This window comes from Charadrius vociferus, unplaced genomic scaffold (genome assembly GCF_000708025.1).
Source record: "Charadrius vociferus isolate BGI_N301 unplaced genomic scaffold, ASM70802v2 scaffold108, whole genome shotgun sequence".
Classification (NCBI taxonomy): Eukaryota; Metazoa; Chordata; class Aves; order Charadriiformes; family Charadriidae; genus Charadrius; species Charadrius vociferus.
In genome coordinates, this window is record NW_009649770.1 from 699,498 (window position 1) to 711,558 (window position 12,061).

Here is a 12,061-nt window from a genome sequence, read left to right on the forward strand (position 1 = left end):
CCTAGTAAAAAGTCCTTCCCCAGCTCTCCTGTAGGCCCCCTTTAGGGACTGGAAGGCCACAGTAAGATCTCCCCGGAGCCTTCTCTTCTCCAGGCTGAACAGCCCCAACTCTCTCAGCCTCTCCTCACAGGAGAGGTGCTCCAGCCCTCCGATCATCACCACTTCTTCTGATGCAGCCCAGGGTGCAGTTGGCTTTTGCCCTGTTTCTAACCTGACAGATGTGATTTTTCTGTTTGGGCTCATTTGACGCAACGACAGTGACAACAGGGCACTGCAGCTGGGATTTCTGTTGTCCAGCGTGAGGCGCTGCGAAATCTCTGCCTCCCATTTGCATTAACGAACAGTTCCAGCAGTGGGGCTGGGGGCAGCAGCCGGTGGCAATGAATCGTGAAGGGACAGGCACCATTGCCTCTCAAAGTGGGAAGCGGCCGGCTGAGGGACCCCAAGGCTGCTCTGGTGCGCCGGCTGCTGCTGGGCAGGGCGGCAGTGGGACGGGAGCCAGGCGCCTGGGCAGTCTGTCCTGCTGCCGCGGCCGTCTGTCCAGCAGCACGTCTGCAGCCACCAAGTGCAGGAGCAGATGTGCCCGCCATGGGGTGCCACTGCTGTCCGTGGCACGGCCAGTCCCAAAGAGGACAAGACCACTTGACTCAGCGAAGGGCAAAGTACCGCGAAGGCAGAAGCAAGTTCTCCAAGGCTTTCCCTTCCTACCTACGTGCATCTCACTCTCTCAGCAGCACGCTGGTTCCGTCAGACTCGAACTTGGCACCGAGAGGCGGGTGAGGTGGTGCTGGTGCCTGCAGCGCGGCAGGGACTGGTCCCCCGTGCCGCACGGGGCGAGAGGCTGAGCGGCTGCCCGGCAGCGCCGCGCAGCGCCTGTGGTGTTGCTGGATGAATGTGTGTCCGCAGCACTGCAGGGTCAGAGCACCGCTCCTGTCCAGCGCACGGCAGCCTCACAGCTGCACCCGCAGAGACAAAAAAAACCCAAAACAACCCAACAAACCCCAGGGAGTTACTTTACTACATAAGTCAGAGACATTAAAGAAACAACAGTCCATTTAAAGCAGCTTAGCTTCACTCAGAAAATAATTAACAAAGTAAGGGAAGTGCAGAGTCCTGCACCTGGGGGAGAGCAGCCCCAAGCACCAGAACAAGCTGGGGGCCACCCAGCTGGACAGCAGCGTTCCAGGAAAGGACCTGGGGGATAACAAGTGGACCACGAGCCAGCAATGTGCCTTTGTGGCAAAGCGGACCAAAAACATCTTGGGTTGGATTAGGCAAAGCATCACCAGCAGCGTGAGGAGGCGATCCTTCCCCTCCGCTCAGCAATGGTGAGACAGGTCTGGAGTGCTGGGTCTGGTTCTGGGTGGCTCTGTACAAGACAGATGTGGACAAACTGGAGAGAGTCCAGCAAAGGGCCATGAAGATGATGAAGGGACTGTAACATCTGATGCAGGCAGGGAGGCTGAGGGAGCTGGGACTGCTCAGCGTGGAGAGGAGGTGGCTCTGAGGGGATCATATCAGCGTGTGTGAATATCTGAAGGGAGGAGTAATGACAAAGGAGCCAGAGCCATCTCAGTGGTGCCCAGTGACAGGACAAGGGGCAACAGGCACAAGTAGAAATACACAAAATTCTGGTTAAGCATAAGAAATCCCAGAGAGGTTGTAGTCTCCATCCATAAGGATATTCAAAACCCTGCTGGACGTGGTTCTGAGCCCCTGCTCTGAACAGCGTGTTGACCTCACCCATCCGGTGACTCCATGAAACCTGAAGAGAGGAGCTGTGCTCCAGACCCTCCATCAGCCTCCCCCACACCCCCTTCGGCTTTAATAAGGGCCCTGTGCTGTGTCAGGTGTGAAAACTCTCCTCTCAGATGCTTTGTCACGGGCTTCTTCATGGCCTGCTTTCCCCACCTGGGCGCACAGCAAGGCATTAAGATGGGGATGTTTTCAAAAAGATCACTACAGCCCATGGAGGCAAACAGGAATCTGATTTTTATCTCTAGGAACAACTTTTGACAGATGAAACAATCTATTGAGTGATTGACTATTGCTGACCACTAGAAATGAGACAGTTGGATTACTGAATTATAGCACCGACTAATGTTTCTTAATATCTTACTTTCGTTTACGTGATTGCTCAGTTAATGAAGTTTGGGGAGGGAGGGGTATTTGGAGCAGTCACAGGCCTGGCCTTTAGCAGGAGAGGCAGTAGTACAGCCAGCACAATTCCGCTGGCAGGTTTTCTTTCTATACACAACCACAAAATTAGACTAAAGCCTGCCAGAAGCTGTCATCTAAAGATGTAAAACTTCTGTAAATATAATTTTTCCAATAGCAATACTGTGGAGCTGCTGTAACACAGCTCGGACAGCATTACAGTATACTGCCTGCCACCTTCTGTACTCAGGATGGCTTAACTGCCACTTCCATTGTAAATCCTGTTTGTTGAGGATTTATAAATTGGCTGCGTTCACTTACTTCTCTCTGAAAACTGGCACGCAGCCCTCTCCCAGGGTGTTTTTACCACATTTTACTTTGTTACTTGCTTTTTTTTTTTTTTCCCCTCCTCGGCTCAGAAGCACCACAGAAGTAGCATGACTCTAACCCCAGAACCATTAAATCCTTGGTAGAGGGTAAGATGCTACACAAATATTTTAACGAACAAGGAAATAAGGGAAAACCTAACCTGTGATATTAGATACACATTTTGAAGAGCTACTGCAGAACATCGGGAAAGAGGAACACCCCACTGCTGCCGCAGGAGGTGCGGGGCAGCCTGGGCAGGGCTGGGGGCACCAGCTGAGCTGCAGGAGAGCTGAAGCACAGGGGTGGGCACAAGGCATCTGCTGGGGCACTGACGCTGGCCTCGACGCAAACCCCACCTTCCCCAGGTTAAGAAGTGGCTCTTGGGGCTGGTGGCCACAGAGGGTGACCGGCCCACAGTGTGCAGGGTGCTCGCAGGCGGCCACCCAAACATTACGTGGGAGAGGCTGGTGGGGTCGAGTCCCTGCCCGCTCTGCCACGCTGTTTCCTTGCCTGGCTCATCTGGCTGAATGGCGGGCTTGGATACCGGGGCACATCACGCTGGTGCTTCCGCCTCTCGGGTTTTATTTATTTGTGGTGGTGGTGGTGGAGAGGCTGAGATGACACAGGGAGCTCGTGGTCAGCGGAGATTAAAATGACCAACAGCGCATTAGTGTGATGGGTCCAGCTGTGAGGGCGCTGCAAAGCGAGTTGTGACGGCTGTCGTGTGACCCAGCCTCGGCTGCTTGTTAAATACCACTTCTTCTTCCAGTTAGCTCAGGTAATCAACCATCAGGTGTTGGTGTAGACACAGACAGTTTGTGACCGTGACTCCAGATCTGCCCAGTGCTGCTGCGTTGGGTTGGGCAGAAGCAGAAAAGGCTTTATGAACGCAGGGGAGTTTGTGCTTTGACACTGGCAATAGTGTTTGCCTTTCCAGAGCTCTTGGTCATGTTCAAGCGATGCATAAAACTATGTTTATTAGGGAGATGTCAGACACACATGGCAAGGGAGAGAGAATTCTTTAGATATTACGGACCTAAACAAGTGGCTACAGTCATGTACATGTACTGGTACCTACCAACACCAGAGCCTTGGGACAGCCTCTGCCCAGCAGAGCCCCTGCTAGAGCCAGCACTCCCGCGCTATTTTCCATGGGCCGAAAGTGACTGTAAGGCTGTAAGTTCTCTCAGCTAATTCAGAGATCTGGTGAGTAAAGCGTCTTTTACGGCTGCCTCAGCAACTGTACTGTGGCGGATGATGACCCTGTGTTAAATATGAGCCCTCGGCACTTGGTGCCCCTGAGGTTGAGCGGTGAGTTTGGTTCCAGAGGAGTGGCACATTTCAAATGCAATGAGTAAGGCTTAAACTAAGTAATCTTTGTAAATAGGAAACCTTTATTCTGCAGGCTGTACCTGAAGAGGTTGGGAAGGAACTTTCCTTGTTGGCAGAAAAGCTCAGAGGCAGCTCAGAGGCAGTGAGATCCTGGTCCCTCTTCATTACCCTGCTTAGCTAAACCCAGGGAGACTTACCCTCTACATCTGGATAGTAAAGCCCCGTTCCCACATTCAGAATTGCCCAGGGACATCTGCTCTTAGTTCCTCTTTGGAGAAAAAATTGTAGCTAGAGAAGGTCTTGTCTTCCAGATGAAATCTTTATTTCCTGAGGTTAAGGTCCTTGTGCTTAACCTTTGGATGGTGCAGGACTTGTAAGGCCATCCTACCTTAGTTTGTAAGGTAAGATAGAATCATAGAATCATCTAGGTTGGAAGGGACTTTTAAGACCATTGAGTCCAGCCATCAACCTCACACTGCCAAGTCCACAACTAAACCATGTCGCTAATCTCACCTTTGAACACATGCACAGTTAAAATAAAGGCCACCTGAGTATATGACTGACCTTAACATGTGGTGGTCATGAAAGATCACCAGATGAACACAGGACAGTACAATAGGGTGACAGAAACTTTACCTTTTGAGTTTCCTAGGCCTGTAGCCTCAAAGGTGAATGTCAAACACTTTCCCACGTTCGATCATCACTGTTCGCAAGACTGCTGGCAAAAGGGTTAACCTGACAGAAATCATAGCAGAAAGCAGTTTATGCACATTATTCGATGATGTCACTCGGTTCTGATGTGGTTTTCTTGGATTCCTGGGAAGGCTGATGCTTGTTTGCATAGGAAACTTGACCAAGGGACATGAGAGAGCCTTATGAGGAGGTGCTACAGTCATGTCCTGGGCAAATGTGGGATATCTAGCGCTTCTGTTCTTACAGCAGCGATGAGACTAGGCTACGTGAAGATCAGGGGCTTACTGGGTAATGTTACGGAGGCAGAATGCTGTTGGCACATTCATTTCTGGCAGGAAACTTGTGAGAAGCTACGTTACCCAAGGGATGGGAGGTGAAAACTAACACTGCCACAGCCAGGCTCCTCCACAGGTTTCAGACTGGCTCTGTGCATTCTCAGGGGGGTGGGGGCTCTGTGTGTGTGTGTGGGGGGGGTGGTGTCAGCAAAGGAAAAAAAGGGTGTAAATGTTTCCTTCCCCACATTCATTCCCAGGAGAGTGCTGTGGATCCATTGGTCTGGCCCAGCTTTAGGAGGAGCTTCTGCTGGGGGGACACTCTGTGGCCGTGGAGGAAGGCCACCGGGGCACTGCCGGGGCACTGCCGTGGGTGAGGCAGCGCCAGAGGCAAAGGCCGGTACTGCCGAGCGTCTCATGGGCGGAACTGCCATCATGCGGCCACAGTGCTGTGGAGTGCAGCCTCCAGAGGGAAAACACCAGTGGTGGTGAGGAGCAGGGTGTGCTGAGACACGCGCATACACCGAACCATGTCTCAGGCTTTGGGCTGTCAGGAGTTCTTCAAGCTGAAATGCAAAGTTATAAATACCGAACTCCTTCAGTTACAGTAGGAAAAAAAGAGACATACTCTAATGATGATTCTCCATCTGGTTTTAGTTTCAAACAGAAGCCTGTTCTTGGATTTGTGTTGGTTCTGCAGATACGCCAGTTTACACCCGAGCGAGTTAGAAGAGCAAACCTACGTTCGCAGCTCTTGGGCTGGCCTGGGCTCACGCACTGTGCCTTCCCACAGTGAGGAGAGCTTACACGGCTGCCCGCGGCCTCTCTTGGTCGCAACACTCTTGGGGACACAGCCACAATGTCACTGTTAAAGCCACCTCTTAACTATGCTCCCGTAAGAAGTTCATGTCTCCTTGGCATTGCTTTAGGTTAATCACCGGTCCCAGATGGAGAAGTTTCACAAGGAGGAGAGAGGAAAAGCAGGAGCTTTGAGAGGAACAGGAGATACCAATTTGAGGGGAGTGAGGAAAGGGAGGGTTGTAGAAAGGAAAAGGGAGAAAAAGATACTTCAAGAAACAGGGGAGACTCAGGTGGGACCCCAGGAAAGGAGGCAGTAAGCGGTTGGCCGTGGCCACACCAGTGCAGTTACCTCCCCTGTTGTTTACATGAAAAGCTCTTTACTATGGCCTCTAAAAGTCAGCTGTTTTTTCAAACATGAGAATATCTAGCGCTTTGTCATAATTACAAAATACAGTTATTCTTCCAACGTCTTTGATGCACCACACAAGGGTTTTCCAAGTAACTGGACAAACTACAGTTTACTTGCCAAGAGGACAGGCTGGGAGAGTTCACCATGTAAGTACACTGCTAACGGCGTTGGGGAGTCTGTATGGAAACACGGCGACAGCGCAGTGGCAGAGCGGTAAGGTTGGGCACACCTCAGTCACATCTAGCACAAGAGTTCATTGGATCTAAGAGCTGGGGTGTATCACTGGGGCTTTCCACGGGAGCTGTGCTAAGCTGCACCCAGGGCTTGGAACCCACAGACAGCCCCGGTCTCTGCTGAGCGTTTAGCTAGTGTGACTGGAGCACCTGGAAAAGCTGTTTAAGAACATCCTGATGATGTATGTGTTACTTGTAAAGGAGCTGGGTAGGCAGTACATCCCCTACCGATCTGTTACATCTCCTCCCGTAGTAACCAATATTAAAAAGGGTACTTCACTTTTAGTTTAACTAAGTTTCCTTCTGCAGTAGCAGAATCTCAAATTCTGAAGAGTTTCAGCTTTAGGAGAATGGTGACAGAACAAAGGACATCGGGGACTGCGCAACAGTGCAAGAAAAATTCCATTCCAAAGAATGACCTAGGAGGCTTACCAGTACAGGGCAAGGGTAATCCAGAAAAACCGTGATAGTGAAAAGGGTCTCCACCTTGTGATTTCATGTTTGAGGCCTCCATTAAAAAAAATTAACAGTATTTCTTGGAGGGGTTTCCCTTGTAAAGAACAGTCCGATAAGGTAACAGCACTTCAAGTCCATCAGCACAGAAAAGCACCTGCAGCGATGGACATACAGGACTTAATCTGAAAAGTACCCAGACTCGTCCTTCAGAGGGCGAGTAACCGGGCTCGGGGTTCCAGTGCGTGCGCTGCGCAGGGCAGGCACAGAGCTGTAACGCTCCGGTCAGAACGGGATGGCTCTTGTTTGCACAGCAAAAATGAGAGGCACTTTCTGAGCGCTGCAGGTGTTATACAACACAGTCACTGAACTGTTCTGCTTTCAAAATGCCCTGGAGTGAGTTAATGCCCGTAATCAACTCGAGCATCTCTGTCGGTATCATGAATCATTAAAAGCCTCATTTGCAACCCCAAAAGCAAAACTGTTCTCAAAATTAAGTAGAGCTCCCTGGCTACATACTCAGAGGAGATAAAAGCAGCAGGGCTGCGGCTGATGGATGGGTCCCTTTTAACATCATCGGGAGCGACTGTTTGCTTAGGAGAGGGTCTTTGATCTTACCTCAAATTTTTAAATGTGGTAGAAACAAGCAATCTCCCAAAGAAGACAGATTTCATGGAGACTTCCTGGCTCACAGCACGGCCTCCCATGTTCCATTTAATATTATGTTACTGCATTTTCAAACTGTTTGGAGGTTACTTCAGTGCAATTAAACCAATTCCAGGAGTCAAACACAGCAGTTTGAGGGTTGGTAGTCGTGAGGTGCAGACAGGGAATTTCTAGAGCATTTACTGGTTTGCTGCTGTCCTAACCAGGGTTTTGGGTGATGTGTATGTAGGACTCTGCTTACCCAGAGACCCCTCTGTAGAATCCACGGTACGAAACCAGCAAGTCATTTCGACGTAGAAGGTGCTGTGTGCATCAGGTGACAGTGAGACGCTGACCTTTTTTTCATTCAAAAAAAACTTCACAATGGAAGACAAGTAATTCACAGGAGTTTTAGAGACTTTATTTATGTATAAACAATTTAAACACTTTGCCATAAATTATCTTTGCCTGTCTCTAGTCTTTGCTTAGCAGCAAATTAAAATTAATATAAAAACTCAATGAACAATTCATACATGTATATTACAAAAAAGTTCTTGTACCAAAGTTCTTATTAGACTTTTTTTTTTTTTTTCTGTGGTGACTGTAATGTGATTGTCTCAGTTTCTCGACCAAACAAACACACTAATAATTTTTAAATCTGAAACAGTGATTGTGCCTTCTGGCTGATGTATGTACAGGGTGATCTGACGTGGTGCCCATTTGCAATAGTGTAACACAATGCCCACAGCTCTACTGGAACTGATACCAACAAACTACTGAATCTAAACAGACTACACCCTGTAACTGTGTTATACTGTCCACAATGGAAATCTTCAAAGACAAACAGAGTATGAAATTTATTTGTAGTGATTTATAGCCACCATTTTGAATGTAACTCTACACTCTGCCCTCTTTGAATAAGTTAAGCTTCAGGCCAGACAAGTGGAGGGTCAGAGTGCAAGTGTGGTTTTGTTACTTTTAAATATATTTTTCTTTACTATTTCCAGTGCGCTCTCACTTGCATTCTCATTGTCCTCCAGTTGCTACACACAAATCACCCCAAAGTCATGTTTTAAATGCACCTGTATTTTGCTTTAAATGAAAACCTCTTGGATATTTATCAAACAAGCAGTCTGAATCATCTGTGTTTCATCAGCTGGTTAGTGAAAGTGGCCCACTTGGATTTCTTAGTTTGCTCACGTGTGAATGGAGTGAGGTAATACAATACGAGGCCTTCTTTTTGTTTTTCTTTAGACCCAGAACAAGTGGGTAATATTTCAGGGGTACTTTTTAATTTGTATGGTTAGAGTTTTCAGTCTGGCTTTAGTCCACTTCAGGATGTGGTTTTTAATCACTTGAACAGTAGCATTTAACTCAAAAAATATGAGCTTTTTTGCCACTTACTATCCCAAAGTAGCTCAGCCTAGTGCCCCCATTTAGGTCTTCATCTCCTTAGGAGAGGAGATAACAGTTACGACTACTGATTCATCCAGCCAAGGATGACAGCAGGTTAATTTGTTACCTCTTTCCCATTTCATTCTGTCTTAAAAACTGGATGTTGCTGCTACTGTCTGCTAGCTCTGGGTACTGCTCCACGGGCAGGACATAATATCCCTCGTAACCTTGAACCCTTCCCGTGTTCAGAAGCTGCTGCTTCTCTCCGTCTGTCCATACGCGGCTGCCCTCTCGGCCATCCCGTGCCTTCTGCTGCTCTTTGGCCCAGGCCGAGCCCAGGGCTCGCTGCCGAGCCTGGTCTAACACTCTCGCCTTCTCCTCGTCCAGCGTGTCGGGGCTCAGCCCGTAGCGGATGTTGATCAGCAGGGTGGAATACTGAAACTCAATATTGGTAAACCTTCGAGTCCTCCCATTGACGAGGAGAGTGGGCTGGGAGACGGTGACGTTGACGCCGCTCTCCAGGACCTTCCGCCCGCTGGTCATTGCGAGGGTGACGAGGTCGCTGTCAGCCGAGCCTATCTTGACAAAGTAATGGGTATCCTTCCCCTCGATGCTGTAGTGCATTTTTTCCAGGTAGTGAGCACTGTTAAGGACAGAAGCAATCTTTCTGCTATCGTCTGTGGCTATGCTGGAAATGCCAGTGGTTACACGGCCTTCCTTCACAGCAAACATGATTCCTTTCCCAATGATAGGAGTGGTTGTTGCGAACCAGTGACCTGCTTTTTCTCTAATATTGGCATGTAATCTTTTAGATATCACCTGTCCCTCAAGAGCCATGAAAGCTTGGTTGTGCCTTTCTGTTGTCTGCTGAACTCCTGTAATTAGCTGGGGAGAGCAAAACAAAACAAAAAAACACCAAAGAAGATATAGATCTGAAAATACTCATTTCAAAGACCCATACTAATCTTTGCTTTGCTTTGCTTTTTTAAAGGAAAGCCATGCAGTGAAAAATTCTGCGCTATGGGAAGACCACCCTCAGTTACCCACCACTATGTATATCCTGTTCAGAATCAGGTAAATACTCGTTTGGCAAATTATTTTGCTATCAGTAATACCAAATGAAATATTTCTCATTAACCACCCTTTGCAGCACATATGTACCACAAATCTCAATTCTGGCAAATTACATAATGTCCATTACAAGAATAAGTAAGATCCAAGTCTGGCACAATTGTAATCAGAGCTGAGAACAAAACAGAATCAATCTATTAAAAGATGTCACTTAACTTCTGGACACTTTTGCCCAGAGATTTCAATCAGTATATATGACTAAAACACTTATGAATATAAGCCTTTTTGAAAGTAGATGAAATTTGGGCTCGAAAATAACAAAGTAATTTCTGAAGAGGGGATTCAGACTCTCAAATAACTTAGAAGCCTGTGAAAGTGGTATGGTTAGGTTTATATGATCATTTCTGTGGTATATCAAAAGCATACAGCATTTTCCACCCTTAACCTGACAAATAAGTATGAACGCTGAAACTGCAGTTAACTGGAGTAGCAAACCGAAGCCTCTAATTATGAAAAGCATCAGACAAATAATGATGAGAAATCCTATTACGGGGTGAGAAGTAGAACTATTTCTTCGCAGTACAGCAAGTACCGACCTAAGTTTATTGCAACATGTAGGTGATTAGTATGGTTTTACCAAAGGTACAACAGATGATAAATTACCCTGACAAAGTCTCCCTTTGTCATTGCTAATCAAGTTAATCGAGTTACAACTTGTTAATCAAGGAAGAACTCAATAAAAGACAAACTAATGACACTGTAATTATGATAACAACGAAGGCTGGCAAGAAAGGCATATGTTCATTAGTATAAAATCTAGCTATACTCACTTCATTTTACACTGAAATAAACACTTGGCCTTCTGCTGTAACTGCAGAAGATCCAGCAGTTCTATTCATAGAGTGGGGCAAATTTATCAAGAAAAATAACGTCGTATTTCTGCCTACCTGTCCGTTTTCACACGCTTGACTCTCAGACAGCTCGTATGGTGGTGACACAAAGTACATTTTTGCTCTAGGGAAACCAGGTATAATGTTGCTAAGCTGAAATCCAAACATCACCAACCAGCTTTTGACATCTAAAAATCAAAAGTAAGCGGGCACGTGAGAAATAAATGTGTGTAATAAATACAAGAAATAAAAAAATTTAGGAAATCCATCCTCGACCTCCATAATTTCATGTAGCAGTGGAACTCATAATTTATATTACAGCGTGGCACTTTACAGAATTGTAGTAATCCACCATGAACAGGCACAGGAAATAGTACTTTAAATTTACCCTAAATAGTTCATCAGGGATATACCACCTCTTTTGTTCTTTTTCTTTACAGCACGTGGATTATCTGAACATTTTACTTGTTCCATCTCTGAGAACTCCTGGTGTGGCTACTTTAACCTATAGACTTGTCCTGGTTCCGGCAGGGATGGGGTTAATCTCCCCAGGAGCCGGCAGGGGGCAGGTATTCCCTCCCACGTGACCCATCCCGGGCTATAAGAGGCGCTAGCCGGGGCGAGGAGAGCAGTCGCCACTCGGGGGTGGGCTGCGGCGGTGCGGGTCCGGTCGGTGCGCTTCGCGGTGGTATTGTCATCGCGTCTTCATCTTCCCTTTTGCTGTTCTGTTGAATTGCGTTATTTTAACCCACGAGTTTGGCCCTGTCGATTTCTTTTTCCACGGCTGTGGGAGTTGTGTGAGCGACTGCGTGGTTCTTTGTTGCTGGCTGAGGCCAAACCACAACAGTCCTTCTTTGGCGCCCAACGTGGGGCTCGAAGGGTTGCAATAACGACCGACTTAGCTAGAGCTTGTTCAAATGAATTCTTGTATGCATTTCCCATATTGGTTAGATAGTCGCCGGTTACAATGTTGCTTCATTTGTTTGCGTGGCTGTGTTTTGTAAATTCTTATATGCTCTATATGATGCTCTTATATGCTCCCTGTGATGCTGTTTGTTGTCTCAGGGAGAGGGATCAGGGCTATAATTTTGCTGTCGTGTGCAATATCAGCTTATGATATGATAACATCGCTATTGAAGTGGCTTTGTTGGGGTGTCTATGCAGTATTCCTGTCCTGTCCATACCTTGGTTACCATCTCTCAGAAGTTATTAATAATCACACCCAATCTATGGGAGAAACAGGGGGAGATACTTTCCCGAGCTCTTTTGCCTCTCTTTTCTCCTTTGGGCCAGGTATGACACCTCTTGAGAATGGAAGGCTGCTGTGTGGAGTCCTACACG

General features: G+C 47.4%; 1 protein-coding gene across 1 annotated transcript in view; it reads right to left on the reverse strand.

The window, feature by feature from the left end:
* Window positions 1-7,763: 7,763 nt before the first annotated feature.
* TENM2 (teneurin transmembrane protein 2) overlaps window positions 7,764-12,061 on the reverse strand; it is a 543,058-nt gene continuing 538,760 nt past the window's right edge. Inside the window, exons 30-31 of the mRNA XM_009890877.1 lie at window positions 10,778-10,908; window positions 7,764-9,644 (exon numbers count right to left, since the gene is read on the reverse strand). Of these exons, the coding sequence (XP_009889179.1) occupies window positions 8,883-9,644; window positions 10,778-10,908 (893 nt within the window). The 3' untranslated portion in view covers window positions 7,764-8,882. The remainder of the gene's footprint in view (window positions 9,645-10,777; window positions 10,909-12,061) is intronic.